General features: G+C 32.4%; 1 protein-coding gene across 1 annotated transcript in view; it reads left to right on the forward strand.

The window, feature by feature from the left end:
* Nucleotides 1–16,519, forward strand: part of EPHA6 (EPH receptor A6) — a 973,333-nt gene that overhangs the window by 360,923 nt on the left and 595,891 nt on the right. Inside the window, exon 4 of the mRNA XM_049785675.1 lies at nucleotides 15,271–15,426. Coding sequence (XP_049641632.1) covers nucleotides 15,271–15,426 — 156 coding nt within the window. The remainder of the gene's footprint in view (nucleotides 1–15,270; nucleotides 15,427–16,519) is intronic.

A 16,519-nucleotide genomic window follows, 5' to 3' on the forward strand; every position in this document is an offset into this window, starting at 1 on the left:
GTGTGTGTCTCTTTTCTTAGTTAAAAAGCTTTACATTCTAACAAATAAACCATGTCTTCTTTAACAATACAAAAAAATCAATATTTTAAAAATGCATGTGGATGTGCTGAAAATTTAATGTGCTCTTCTAAGAGGTCAGGGTTTCATACTTGAGCACAGCTTCCTTCATTATGTGAGAGGGGTGAAGATCTGATTACATCTGAATAGAGAATGTCAGAATTGCTCATAAATTGGCCCAAGTAATATTTCTAAGGCCTGGATACTTGGAGATGCCACAAGTAGGGTCACCAATGACTGCCAATGAAAGTTTGGGTAATTTAAATGTCCATAGTGTCCATGTGAGAACATATTATAATTCTGAAAAGAACAGTATGCAATAAGCACATGTATATCTGCCACAGAGGTTATTATGTTCTATCTTTTTGCTTTATGACTTCATAGTTCACTGACCCCTTGGGGATATATTTTACTTTGGGCAGAATTAATGTACCACAAGCAACACTGAATAAATGGTGAGAATGACTATATAAACTGTCTTACCCCTTAGGTGGCAGAAATTCTAAATTATGTTTTCCATTTTTGCTTTTATGGTTTCCCCAGCAGCAGGATTAAACTCCCATTACCCAAACAGGTAACTGGCTTGAAAACATCTTTATGTTCTTATACTTCCTTATATGACTCTCTTCTTAGTCTATCAGGCCCCTTTTCCTGCATTACTGAACAGTTTCTACTGGTTTTTTGATTCAGGACTGGAATCAGAAAACCCCTAAATCAAGATAGTATCCTTTCTTCCTTTATTCTATTAATTTTTTCAGATAACTTTTTATTTTGCTTAAGGAATTTGATTGTAGTCCACGTGGGTAAATGTCCCATATGGTCCCCCAAGCCAGGAGCGACTTCTGAGCCCATAGCCAGGAGTAACCCCTGAGCGTCACAGGGTGTGGCTCAAAAACCCAAAAAAAAAAAAAAAAAAGTGAATAAGTAAATAAAGGACTGAGAGTGTTTAGATTCCCCTAGTGCTAGCGGAATCATCTGATACATCTGATTCTGGGTTCAATATACCTGTTACCTCTGTTCTGATTGAATTTACATCTTTTTGTTCTGAATGCATCTGGTCCAGTAAATACATTACATCTCCTCTTATTGGTCAGTTTTTGCCATCTGCATGGGATCTGATATAAGTAGCATATCAGTGGAATATTCAACAGTGTTGAAAGGATCCTTGAGGTGAAAACAGTGAACATTTTTCTTTGGTTCTTTAATTCTTGAGCTTTTCATTTGACTGAAAGCAAATCCAAACAGAAGTCTACAGAGGAATAAAAGTCAAAGTTAACAAATGAATAATTTATTACTATTTCTTTCCTTTGTCCACTGATATTCTTGAAATACCCAAGTTACTTGTAAGAAAGTCATTTATGCAAAAGCTTAACATTGCAAAGCTCAGTGTCTGAACACTTTTTATAGAGTCAAATCAAAATCAGGAATCAGTTTCACTAGACTGAAATTTGAAAATTATGTACATGTAATATAATTCCATTTGAATTATGACTAGAATCAGAAAGTCTAGCATTTATTCAGCCTTCTCTCAGTGCTTATTCTCTCCGTAGTTAGTAACGCAAGTCTAGTATCTTTCCTGAAGGATTTTACTTAATGACACTTAATTAGATTTTACTCTTTAATAGAAGCCACAACTCTAATGCAGTTTGGGTTATTTGTGCAAGCATATTTGAGTCAATGTCTCAAATGAGAAATGTCTCAGACAAATGAGAAAGTCTTTGAGATTCTCTTTCACCATAGTTACTGACATGCATCTTGTCTGAAAATAATAACATCATAAGAATTAAAATTGTTTTTATTGTACTGAAATCCTTGATATATGCTGGAAGTACAGCACATTTTATAGATTGTGACATAGTGGTGGGATATAATTAAATAATGTGAATATCTAATTTGGAAATCATATAAATAATTGGGGTACCATAATTAAAGAATGTTATTTTCTGGGTAGATCTTTCCTAGGTCCATACATTAGTATAGGAAATGGCTTCTATGCTATGTCAGAGTACATTCTACATTAGTATAAACTTAAAATGCTTAATATCCCCTTGTCTGAAATTCTGACTTTATAGACTAGAGGTTGAACCAGGATATTAGTCATTTTATAAAGGCATTAAATGATTCTAATCATTTCCCTAAAATTGAACCTCTCTTACTAGGCAGTTAAAACGAATGCAAGACATATCATGAGTACTAATTCTGGTTTTACCACCTTCACAGACTTTGCATTTTGGAATTATTTTCAACTGGGGACCAGAGAACCCTTATTGGCTTCCATTATAAGGAGGCCACATGTAAAATTTGTAGAAATGTCAGCTCATCACAAGAAACTGAGGAGTCAATCAGTAGGATAAGAAGGTGGATTTGAGGAAAGGAAAAAAATGGAAAGGGACCATGGGCAGGAAATGATTAAAAACATTGCACCGAACAATTAACATTTAACTTTAGATAAGATATAGATCTTATTATCTTTACTATCACAGGATTTATTAGGTGGTTTGGAAGTATCTAAGTATGACCAAAAAGTTAATTCTAATTCAGCAACATTTTGACAAAAATAAACTATGGAAAGGAATAGCAGCAAGCAGATATCCTAATAGTAAAACCTCCATTTTGTGAAGAAACTATAATTTAACCTCAACCAAATAGGAATTTTTTTCTAAGGAGTAGTATTACAGAGGCTCTAAAAAATGCAATATATGGGGCCGGGTGGTGGCGCTGGAGGTAAGGTGCCTGCCTTGCCTGCGCTAACCTAGGACGGACCGCGGTTCGATCCCCCGGTGCCCCATATGGTCCCCCAAGAAGCCAGGAGCAACTTCTGAGCGCATAGCCAGGAGTAACCCCTGAGCGTCACAGGGTGTGGCCCAAAAACCAAAAAAAAAAAATGCAATATATGTTTTGGGAACAAAATTAGTTTGGAGTATCTGACAGTGTCAATTTAATAAGCAAAAACTTACGAAGGTTTTCCAGGAACAGGTAGTGAGCTATTTTAAATACTAAGCAGACACTCAAGTAGAAGATGAACAACAGAAATTTGGTAATAATATCAGAAACTATTTTACATTCAGAGGAGCATTAAAACTATTTCCACATTTTCCTTGAAGTTACTCTCTAGACCAGTGCTATGAGAGTTCTGACTGTCAAAAACCAAGAATCAATTTCAAATCGAAAAGCAGAATCCATAACATCTTAACCATCAGTCCATATTACCTTTGCCTTCTCATGGATATTCTAATAAGATAAATCCTTCCTACCATGTAATGTCACTGTGATTGAATGAGATGGGGCATGTATGTTTCACTATGTGCCTGATACATATTAAGTGCTAAATAAATTATATATTTCTGCTCTTTGGTACTTTCAATCTGGCAGCCTCTGTGCTTATGCTCCCTCTAGCAATGCAAGAATTTACACTCAGCCTCTTTCACCTTTACTGCTTAGTTAAACACTGACTGACAGTTTGCATTATCTAGATTCTTAGTATAATTTCTCTGTCCTCTCATCCAATTTAATTCTGTAGATATTTACTGAAAGCTAGCTAGTGCTCAACAGACCATATATGAGGTCCCATGTTGAGTAAGAGAGGATAGAAAGATTAATATACCATACTGTCTACAGGTCCATGGTTGAAATAAATATAACCATAAATATCAAATACAAGGCCAGTATAGACATTACTTTGATTGCCTGCTGGTAAAAGAAAAAGACAGATATGAAAATATGACACCTTTGTGCAGTTCAAAGTATAATGAGTAGTTTAAGTTAGAAGAATTTGGTAAAAATCTTAAAGTACTTTGCTTCAAAATTATGCATAAATCATAATTATAATCAAACAGTAACTTAGAAAATAGAAAGCATGTCTAATTGCTCAACTATGTGTATATTATTTATTTTAATTATAAAGCAAATAAAGCTAATTTATTATTGGACAATTGTACTGTACTTCAAATTGAGTGAGCTCTATTTAACAAGAATTATACTTAGTATGTGCACATTAATATTTTCTAATAAATTATAAAAGAATAATTTCAATCACTTGTTTTAAAAACTCAATTCAAATTCAAATTTCTTTACTTACTTAACACAACTATAAATATTAAAGCAATGATAAGTTTTTGCAGGGGGTCTTATTAGCACTGATTATTATGCTTATTTTTTCAATTATGAATGTTCTATTACATATTTAGATTATTGTTATGCTTATAAATAAAAAACAAAACATAAAGGTTACATACAGACTCTTTATTCTTTTTCTTAGGTTTGGGATGATCTGAGTTTTCTATTCTCACAGCCTATTTCTGATTTTTTAATTTTTTTTTGCCCCAAAAGTTACCTTTAGGAGTAACTTCCTATTTTGTGGGACTATTAGTTTATTGGGTATCATACCTATTTATTCTCCTGATTAATTCTTATAGTCCTCCAAATTAACTGAAGTCATATATTCATCTTAACAATAAAATTATTTTAATAAACAAATTCTAGAGAGATAGACAATGGGTCTGGTGCTTACCTTGCAATCAGCTGACACACATTTCATCACTAACAGCATTCCACATAGTCTCCTGAGCACCACCAGGAATTATTCCTGAATGTAAAGCCAGGAGAAAACCCTGAGAATTTCTGGGTGAGTGATAAAAACAACAAAAATAAGTTAAAATAAACTAAAATTCTTGAAACTGGAGAAATAGTGCGGGCATTAAGGTGTTTGCATTACATGCAAATGACCTTAACTTGATCCCTTGGCTCACTGAATAGCACCAGGAATGATCCCTGAGATTAGAACCAATGTTAGAGCCAAATTATATAGTAAGTGGCCCCAAAATAAACAACAAAAAAACTACTAAAATAACTTAAATTCCTTATGGGGTGCTTTATTCCTGTAACAGTTTACATAAAATAACCTGATTTTTATTAGCTTATTTTCTAGAAAAAAATACACATTTATCATAGATTATCATAAAATTTTTGTTATTCCTATAGTACCAAACATTTATAACATTAGTAAGTGTTAGACATTAAAACATTAGTATTAAGCATGTATAAGAGTATCTAACTTGGATATATACTTGACAGGAAAACCTCTAGAGATCAGATATTAAATTTAGTTCTTTCATAATCCTGTTTTTTGAGTGAAAGCAATAGAACTTTGTCCATTTTATGTAATCTAATATATAATGAGACCTTTTGAATCCTTCTTCACACTGTGTTGCTTCAGTGTTCTGAGTTCTCAGCATTCAAATACATATGAGTAAAGTTAAACCTGGCTTCTATTCTTAATTAAGGAAATGCTATCTTACACAGGAACACATAAGCCTTAAATTTCTCAATATTCAATACACAGTGGAAACATAAATTCTTCACTGCCTGAATTAATACTGGCACACAGGCACAGAAGGACTCAAATCTTCATCACGAGATCATAATTTTGATTGCACATCAATGGCAAGATAGTCTGAGTAGGCAGCCTAATGGGTACACACATAAACAGACATGCTGACAACATTACTTTTACATCTGAGGTTTCCAAACAAGTAAAAGAATCAGCTAGAGGAGATGTCAAAGTAGAGAAAGTATTTTCTTTTACAAAGTCAGGAAAATTCCTGAAAGTTTAGAGACATAATTAAATATTGTTCTTCAGATAGAAATTATGAACACATTCATAAATATATGTGTTTATATAGATTTATATATACTCTTCTTACTAGAAACTCCTGTATAGGGCTTTTTAAAAGGCTCTCTTGTTAGTCAACTAACCCATGTATATTGCAGAATGCATGACTGTTCAAATTGATATATGATAAGCAAATTGATGGTTCCAACCCTATTAAGGACTTTTTCAGGCTATTCTAGAGAAAATTAAGCAATACATCTTGTCCGGTGAACAGTCTTAACCATTTACTGATCAGTAAATTGGAAACTGGAAGATAGTTTAGCCTACATTGACTCTAGAATCATGCTCACTCCTTTTACAACTATATATTGAGTAATATCCTAATGCCAAATTCTGCTCTAGGCACAATGCATAAACAAGAAAAATGTTTATTGATTTTAGGAATAGCAAACCAGTCAAATAAAATGAATAAAATTGAGTAATATTCATAAACTAAAGTGGTCTGTGCTGTGATATGATGCACTTTAATGTGATATGATGTGCAGTCATGTGATGTGATTGAAGTGATGAATATGATAAAAGCAAAATCTTAAAGTTGTATATTTTTAGTCTATTAAAAATGGAGAAGGATGAGCAGTATAACTGGAACAAATCAGGGTGAAAACCAGGATTTATATTTTGCATTTTGTGCATTCACATATAAAAAATATATATAATATCCTTTAGTTAAGGAAAAATAAAAATACCTTAAATATAAAATCATGACTGACACATATTTTATGTTTAGGATTTCGAGAAATTTCAGAACCTTTATCTTTTTTTGAAATTGAAATACTAACACTATTAACTTTTGATAAGATACATAAAATGTTTATAAAACAATTATTTGAAAATAATAAATCATAATATTTATATCAAATAATGATATGCTTAATGCTAACGGTAAATATATGCTTTAATTGTTAGTAAATTTTATACTCATGTGGTATGAATTATATACTTGTATAAGATAATGTTTAGAGATGCCATATAACTATGTAACATAATTGGTTTTAAATAGTTTCTAAATAATTCATCTATAGAAATGTTACAAATATATAAGAGAAAGTCATTTACAATAGCTTGAAGATATTATAAATTTATTTCAAAGATTGTAAAATTGCCCCACACGCTGTATTTCCAACCCTTGGTGAGCAGGGCTGAATCAGAATAGCCAAGAAGAATCAAAAAATCAAGACAGTCATGAGGGAGGTGAATCATGGAGTTGGGAGGGTTGGATTCTCACCTCCTAGACCCTGACTTGTCAAACATAAAGCTTTCTTTATTTATCAATTCAAATCTCAACATGGTTGCAAGCGAGAGACAAAAGTTCATCTAGTTTATATGCACTTTTACATGTCAAAGGTCTGGGTGTAAAAGAAAGAGGAAGCTGGGAAACGCCTTTGTTTTGGGTAAAAGCAGTGTGTAGTCAAACAAAAGATGACAAAAGTATGATTATCAAACTTTATTGAGAGGTAAGGGTACATAACACTTTGAAGGGAACTGGGTGAATTTGGACAAAATATTCAAATCATACATTTTCTGCTGAGGTTGTTATTTTTTTTTAATTCTAAGTTAAAAGATAAAATTTCTTATTTGGGCTAAAGCGATAGTAAAACAGACAGGGTGCCTTTCTTGCACACAACGGACCCACAGTTTATTTCCTTCATCCCACATGCTCCCAGGAGTGATCCTTGTGATCGTGCTGGTGGTGTAAGATCCCAGGCATGTTTGCGACCACGTTCAAAAGGAATGGATCAGGGTGAAGTGGGAAAATAGAGGACAAGTGCACAGAGTAGTAGAACAAAACCGTTCAGGGGCAACTTCAGGGAAATGGCTTGTTTAATGTAGGTGAAGGTAGAGTACTATATAGAGAGGCATGACCAATGGGATGTAAAGTTTTGCCTATACAGAGGAAGTTTAAATCTTGGGAAGTGAAGTTAATGGTCACTAGCCCATCAGGTGATGTTTGTGAACATGCACTGTTCAGTAGCTTAGGGAAAAGCAGGATGTGAAGTCCAATTTCGGGAGGCCAGCTGTGCAGTTCAGATAAGCACTCATCTACCAGATCCTCAGTGGCCTCTCCTACACAACTGCCTATTGAGCCATCTTTCGGAGACCTGGGAAGTCAGTTTTAAGGGGGCCTTCACTGGTCTCCTTAGGTAGGAACCTTGTCCTGCTTCCAAAGCCTTAATGTAGACCACAAGTAGAGTCTGGAGCATCACTGTGTATAGCCCTCCCCCCCCCAAAAAAAATCCCAAACAAACCAAAAAAGGCTTTTTTAAATTTTCCCATTATATAGAGTGGTTACAGAAACTTCTTTCTATCAAAGTTTGAGGATATAGGTTTACATTGATTTTCTGAATAAACTATATATGTTTTGCTTCTTACAGAAAATAATTTAAGAAAATATATTTCCCTTTATAAAATAAGTTTACTGTTATTTAGGTAATATGGCTATAGCAGTGTTAAATTTATGATATTGATATGCAAAGTCAGAGTGTCTTATATTGCAACAGCAATTAATAATTTAAATGCTACACTCAAGTGGTCTTTAAATATTATATCTTATTCCTTAACTACTCTATTTTATAAAGTTTATTTGACATTCCTAAGGTAATTCGTACCAACATACTATTTAATGAGAAACTCAGACATAGAAGCCTTAATTTGAATCTTGTCTATCATATAGTCACAAGTGTTTTACTTATACTTTACTATCTAATTATATGTGAGTACTGAGTCAGAGATACAGTTAAGTGAGAAAAGAGCATTTTTTGCATGTGGAAAGCCCAGGTTCAACATCTTACATCTCCTGGTCTCCAAAGCACTGCCAGAAGTGACCCCCAAGCACAAAACTAGCCAAAACCCAAAATAAACAAAACAATGTGTATTAATACATCATGACTTAAATGAACAACTTTATTTTATGTCTAACTATATAATTTGGCAAGATTTGGCTCATCCCTGTCATAAGCAGCATCAGTTGTGGTCTCAAGAATATATATTTTAGACCACTTCCTCTTTGGGTGCTTAGGTTGATGCTTTATGTCTGGAGCACAGTCAGGATGGTGGTCCAAATATCTAAATCATTCACATGGAACTCAGTTGTATTGTGTAAAATTCTTTTGGGCATATTAAATAGATTTTTACCAAAAAGGGCACATTATCACTGCAAAAAAGAGACTTTACAATTTCTATTACCATATAGTAATAGTAAGTCTAGAAACAAAAAAGTCATAGAAACTAATCACAGATTACTAGCATAGCAAGATGCAAGACAATGAAAGAGAAAACTATAAATAGAATATTTAAGAGAGATTAACTGAAGAGGGTGATAAAAGATATTTTGGATTCTGTTCTTTGGAAAACACATCTGTCACAGGAATGATCTAATATTGCTATACTTCAGGTTTCTCATAAAATTATAATTTTGAATGTACCCATCTGGTCGTTTTAGCTAGATATAGACAATTATCTATTAGTTATGTAGTTACAACTACTGATTTAAGTACTATCTTTATCTCCATTTTATATAAGGAGAAAGAGGTACACAAAAATGTGTCAGTGAAATAAGTGAAAAAAAAAGGCTATATAATCTAGGTTAAAAGGCCATATTCTTTATTATTTTTCTAAACTTATGTTCTCACTTGAGCTCTAAGGTTAAAACATGTCTATTGATTAAAGAAAGTTCACTCATCAATGGGCAGTATAAATTGGAGAAAGATAATAGTGTGTCCTTTCATCCTTTCCTGAACAAGAATTTCTGTGAACCTACAGTGTTTTATTTGCAGTTGTGATGCCTTTTCTATGATCTCTTTGGTGACAGTAAGAAGCTAGAAGTATTAGTGATATATTTGTGTCTAAGAAAACATACATATAATTTTAGATGGACTCAGGAATGACTTGAAGCAATTATTTGGAAAATATGTAGTGCCAGGGTTTGAATTAGGGATAACTACATACAAGATAAGGCAAGTTCTTTAATTCTTGCACTATTGTGATGGTCTTTTATTGTACCTTGCAAGAATAATTGGATTGCAGATTCTGAAATATATTATGTAATCTATTATTAATGGACTTGTCTTTGGTCTTGACAGTTTCCTTATGTTATTATTAATACATATAAAAAGAAAATATTTATGCTTAAGTTTTCATTTTCTTTTCTTTTTGTTTTTTTTTAATTCAATATTATCTCTTATGATGCTTTCTTACATTACATCAAAATTGAATCTATATAACTGCAGAACGGCATCTAGGAAAACAGGAGTGGTACTGATTCTCAATTTCTCAAACTTGTGAATTTTATTATGTTTTGAAAACTACATATCACATATCTTACTGATAAGTCATTCAGGTTTATGAAAACTTATGGACTATTGAGCACCATGAGAAAAATCAGTCAATGATGTTATCAATGTCTTTCACACAATATAATTCAGTATCTCATTGAATGGTGAGAACTTCACAGCATGGTATGCCAACTAGAATAATTCATGGTCCTTTGGCTTATAAAAATAATTTATAATATCACTTGTAAATATAAGAACCCCAAAGCATAAACATCACACACATTGTGGACTATAACCATTTTTTAAGAATAAATTTGTGCATTTCTTTTATTTTATCAGGCTTGTGTGTATATGTAGGGTAAGGATTTTTCCAGTACCATTTGTAAAGCTATTTATATTCAAACTTAAGTTTTCTATGAACAATAGCATTTAAATATATCTTGGAAAAATTTTATTAAAAGATATGTTTTATTAGTTAGTTGTTTCTATATATATACTGATAATTTAATTTGCCAAGAGATGCTTGACTACCACACTACTCTGAGCTTCATACTGGGTCATGAAATGTGATAAATCATTTAGTCTCTCAGTTCCTAAATGTATTTATAATAAACATTTTAATTTGGATTATTTGTATCATATTTAAGAGAATATATAAACATTGATGTTTAGAGATTCAAAATTACAAGATTTTATTGTACTTATGCTGGCTATCTTACCACCTTATCAGGAAATACTTTGACCATACATTGTTTAAATATCTCATAGTCATTTATAATTTCATTATTCTTGATTAAATATCATTTCACTTGTATTATATAGTTATAAATTTAACCAAACACATCTGTTTACCTGTATTCTAAAAGCACCATCATATGAATAAGACAATATGAATATTTTACACTAAAAAGTGGAAAGCAAGGAATAAAAGAGGGAAAAATATACCAAGTGAGAAATGTTACCATGTTAACATTTTAGTTGTTTTTTTTTGGGGGGGGGGTCACACCCGGCAGCACTCAGGGGTTCCTCCTGGCTCTACACTCAGAAATTGCTCTCGGCAGGCTCGAGGGACCTAATGGGATGCTGCTATTATAACCACTGTCCTGCATGCAAGGCAAATGCCTTACCTCCACGCTATCGGATCTCTGGCCCCAACCATGTTAACATTTTAGAAAATAAAACAGAAGAATAATAAATCATTTAACACTGAAACTGTACATGTCTATCTTCAGCAAGAGAACTAGCTTAATCTTGTATTATTCTATGTGGAATATACTGGTACTGAATTTTATGTCAGAAATACTTGACATCTAGGGGCCAGAGAGATAGTGCAGTGGTATGGCATTTGCCTTGCACTCGGCTAATCCAGGACAGACCCACATCCCATATGGTCCTCCAAGCCAGGAGTGATTTCTGACTGCATAACCAGAAGTAGCCCCTGATTGTCATTGGGTGTGGCCCCCAAAAAATAAAACAAAAAAGAAAAAGAAACAAAGAAACAAAGAAATACTTGACATCTAAGCATCATCGCAAGGATTTTTACTGCAGTATTGTTTAGTAATTTTCTAGTTGGAACACTGGTGATAGAAATACTAAAGGTAATTAAATATTTAAAAATTATGTGTGAAACGTGTTTAATTCAAACTTCTACATGAAGTTATTATCCTAAAATAATTAATTAGAAAACACTGAGTCAGATAATCTTTAACACCACAAAGTATTTTGTACAGTCTTGACATATATGACAAAATTCCTTGGGAGCATCTTTTGGAAATAAATTTAGCTCATCCTATCAGTAGAAAAACATATTTAAAAGTTCTAAAAACATAAGTAATCTATACAATTTTTTTTGTTTCGGGTCACACCCAGCAGCGCTCAGGGGTTCCTCCTGGCTCTATACTTAGAAATAGCTCCTGACAGGCCCCGGGGGACCGTATTGGATGCCAGGATTCGAACTACTGTCCTTCTGGACACAAGGCAAACTTCTTACCTCCATGCTATCTCTCCAGCCCCCATCTATATCATTTTAATAGAAATGTGGAACTTAAAATTACTAGTTAGATACTTAGCGTAATCATTCTATGTAATGAGTTCTAGTAATCTCACATTAGATATTGATTAATTTTTATTCATTCATTCTCTAATTTTTCAAGCATTTATAAAATTAATCATATTTTTGAAATATACCAAGATTTTTGGGTATTAGAATGGTAAAATCTATGTAATGCAAAGAAATTGAGGAGATAGGTATGATAATATCACTATAATCCAATGTACTACTCACTGGGGTTGGAATAATAGTACATTAGGCGCAGTGCTTTCCTTGTATGGACTATTCTAGGTATCATCTTCAAGAACCACATGTCCTGCTCCAAACCCCACCAGGAATTATTGCTTTTAACACAACCAGGAGTAAGCTCTGAGCACCTGTGAGTGCTCCTAAAATAACAACAAAACAATATACACTAATTGTATGTGACAAATATGTGAATAATTTCCATATATCATTATAAACTATAAGTGGTCATATAATAACTTTATGACATTTTAACAGCATAATCCTTCATTTCTGAGAGATATACTTAAGCCTAATATTAAATAGGATAATACTTAATAATATAAATATATACCTTAACATTTTTTAATAAAATTTTAAAGACAATTGGGTTATACATAATCATTTGAATCTAAGGTTAACTCTCCAGTATTGCTGCGACAATGACTTCTTTGCATTTATTGTGATAGATAAAACACCTCTAGATCATGAGATCAGAAAGAAAGTATGGTGGTTAAGGCATTTGCTTTGTATGCTGTTTATATATGGCTCCCTCATAACCACTGTAGCGATCCCACCAACAGATATAGCCCCCAAACAAAACAAATAAAAAACAAGAGACAATCTTGCATAAGTAATAATTTGAATTTGAATTTTGTTTTTAATCGGATAGTTTATTCTGCAGCATTGGCGTAATCATACTGAGCTACAGTTGGATTGCTTTTCAGTTCTTTATTGCTTCCATCTCTTACAATAATTCAGCAAGCAAAATTTTAATATATACTAAGATTAAATATGTCAGTCAGAACATGCATGAACTAGACTTAAGTAAGAATCTGCAGAAATTTAATTAGTGAGTACTCAAACACTGTCCACAAATAAAGGATGCACTGAGCAGCTGCTTTATGACAGACATCACATCAGCTTTTCCTTATGACACTTACAGGCATTAAACAGGCATTGCCAAGATTTAACTGCTATAGAAAGAAATTGTGCTTGAATGAACTAAACTACCTAGAGAGTCATAATGGCTTTCTGAAAGAACTTGAGAAGACAGATAATTGGATGAGCTAATTGGACGGTAAAGGGTAAAATTGGACTTTTAATGACTAACTAAATGTAGTCAATGCATATGTTTATTTATAATTTACACCTGAAATATTTTTAAATGTTTTGTTATACCAAAAAGAACATTTCAAATAAAGAAAATTGAAAATACAACTTAAATGTACTAAAATCTCACACCATGATTGCCACATGGATTGGATTGGTTAAATTTGTCAAGAGATAAAGGATCAAAAAAAAATAAGAAAAATGGTTGTAGTTTATAAAATTTAAGAGTTCCCTAGATTTTTATTTATGTCAATTACTCACCAAGGGCTAATATCTGGTTCTGCTCTAGGTCTTTGAAATAGCAAATAAAATTTAAAACAAAACAAAAGACTGCTTAACACAGTGATATGTCATAGGTGGCTTACCTTGAAAGACTAAACATAACTTGTGTAAGATATTCCAGTCATTTGGAGACAGGAAGGAATATAATGGAGGTAATATGGGATGCTCTGGTGGAGTATAAAGGAAGCTGCAGTTTTATAAAAGTGATTGAGAAAGGCTCTATAAGTATGGTAATCTTCAAAAAAAATACAAAGGCCTATATGAGAGGAGAAAACGATGACCATAGCTTGGTAAAGGCAAATGCTAGAGACCCACAAAGAGGTGCATGCTTTGTGTGTCCAAATTCTGAAGGAAGTAAATTTGACTGGAACACAGAGTACCCAAGGAACAAAAAGTAATAGAAACGGAAAGCCATCCAATTCGGGTAATAAATTAGGGCAATAGTTTTATTTCGAGAGAAATGGAAAACCACCCACAGGCTCTGAGTAGGGTGGTAAAGTGATCTCATGCATTTTCAAAGGAAATCAGTGCTGAGTTGAAAGTACTGTGAGAGGGCAGTAAAAGGACCATATGAACTAAGAGACTGCATTAAAATGTGTGCACTAGGAATCCAAGATAACTATCTGGAACTTTTAACATAGAGATGGTTGAATAACTTTAAAATATTTTATTTAGGGGGTTGCGATTATTAGATCTCTGTGTTCAGATACTCACTGTTTGATATGATAGCCATTAGCTATCATTAACTAAGGAATGAAATATATTTGAGAAAATTAGATTTGCTGTTTTGTCTCTATTTTATTGTTTATTTTATAAAAATATTACATACTTATCATTAAATTGGGATTTGAATATATTTTAATAAAGTACTTTGTGTACTTTATTTTGGGCCAGATTTGCAAAGGATTAAAAGTAATGAATTTCCAATTGATTGGCCCACTGTACAAATCTGACAAGAAATGCATTAACTTATGATTGATCCAATAACTTGTAAATCAACTGTAATTATTTGAACAGTTGGTTGAATTTCAGTTCTATTGGTTGAATTTTCAGTTCTAAGTGGACAGTTTTGTTCAAGCTCCTTCAACATGTAGAATTTGGTCATGCCTAGTTGTACCTGGAGTCTAATCATCAAAAAGGATTTTTTTTTTTACTCAGTTATGTTCAGTGATTATTCCTTGCACTACACTCAGGAAACCACTCTTGACAGTGCTTGGGTGACCAAATGGGATACCTGGGATTGAACTCAGGTTGACAATTTGCAAGTCAAATGTTTTATCCACTGTACTATATAGCCCCTAACCCTTAATAACTTTTAACAGCATGCTTTTAGTTATTCATATGAAATAGCTCAGAAATATTTGGTCTTTTTCTTACACTATGCTTTTTGACATTAGCAACATCAAATAAATGTATTGTCACCATTTTACTAATTTTGAATAACTGATTTTCAATAATTTATTAATATTCAAATATATTAACTTCTGTGTTTCACACTGAACATCGTAAACCTAGAAATGGGTACAGATGAAAATACACTGTATACTAAAAGAACCTCAGTAATGATAACAGCAACAAATGTTTGTTTCTTGTTTTTACAGCTTGTAGACCAGGATTTTATAAAGCATTTGCTGGGAATACAAAGTGTTCTAAATGCCCTCCACACAGTTTAACCTACGTGGAAGCAACTTCTACCTGTCAGTGTGAAAAAGGTTACTTCCGAGCTGAAAAAGACCCACCTTCAATGGCATGTACAAGTAAGTCTGTATATTTTCATTTGTATATCCTATGTCTAAGATTTTTGGACTACTTAAAAATAGTGTATGTTATATTACATATAATTTTTGTAAATACATCCATGCATTTTGCTTTTGGTGAAAATCAAGGGGAAATTTTTCTCATAAAAGTTGTTAATTCACTGTGGGTAATCCATGTGTTCACTCCTCAGAAACCACACTGATCCTTAAGAGCACAGCTTGAAATCCTGCAGATTACCCTCACCGACAATCAATTCATCAGAAATTAAAAGTTTCAGGCTATTTGAGCACTTGCAAATGCAATTATTGTTTGTTTCAGATATTGACCATTCTTAAGGTATATCCTTTTATGACCATCAAGTTAATTATATGTGGAAGCTTCCAGATTAGACGTTAAAAGTTATTTTACTTTAAGTCATTGTGTATGTCATTCACTTGCATATTTATGATTGCCCTTTTCTAGGAAAAATACATTTAATTTTAGTTGGCTGAGGGATTCTATGCATTTTCAGTAATGAATCAATATTTCATTTTTATTGAAAAATTCAAGTTATCACACTATTATTATGCAGAAAAGTTTGTTTCCATGATTTTTGTCCATAAAAAGTTATTATTTTAATATTATCTACATTTCACCTTTTGTTTACTCAAATTTTTAGATTTGAATTAATAGATTATTAAATTTAATTATGAGAGTCACTTTGATTTTAAATTACTTGTTATTAATTCTTCTGTTATTATACCTTTATAAAATGTTGGTATACATTTAAAAAGAAATATATTTATTGACAAGTTAATGAAAAGTATGTCTTCTATTTATAGATGTCTTTTTAAATGCATAAATATATCACATTGTAATAGCATTTTTTGATTAATTTATTCTAAAATATCATGTATCTCTAAGTACACAGTAGAAAATACATTAAGACATGTATATATACATATATATATATATATAATACTCCTTGAAAACATCTGATTTATTTTGCACACTGAGTTACTTTTTTTTTTTTTTTTTTTTTTTGGTTTTTGGGCCACACTCAGTGATGTTCAGGGATTAGGGATACTCCCGGCTAAGCGCTCAAAAATTGCT

Source organism: Suncus etruscus, chromosome 13, assembly GCF_024139225.1.
Source record: "Suncus etruscus isolate mSunEtr1 chromosome 13, mSunEtr1.pri.cur, whole genome shotgun sequence".
NCBI lineage: Eukaryota > Metazoa > Chordata > Mammalia > Eulipotyphla > Soricidae > Suncus > Suncus etruscus.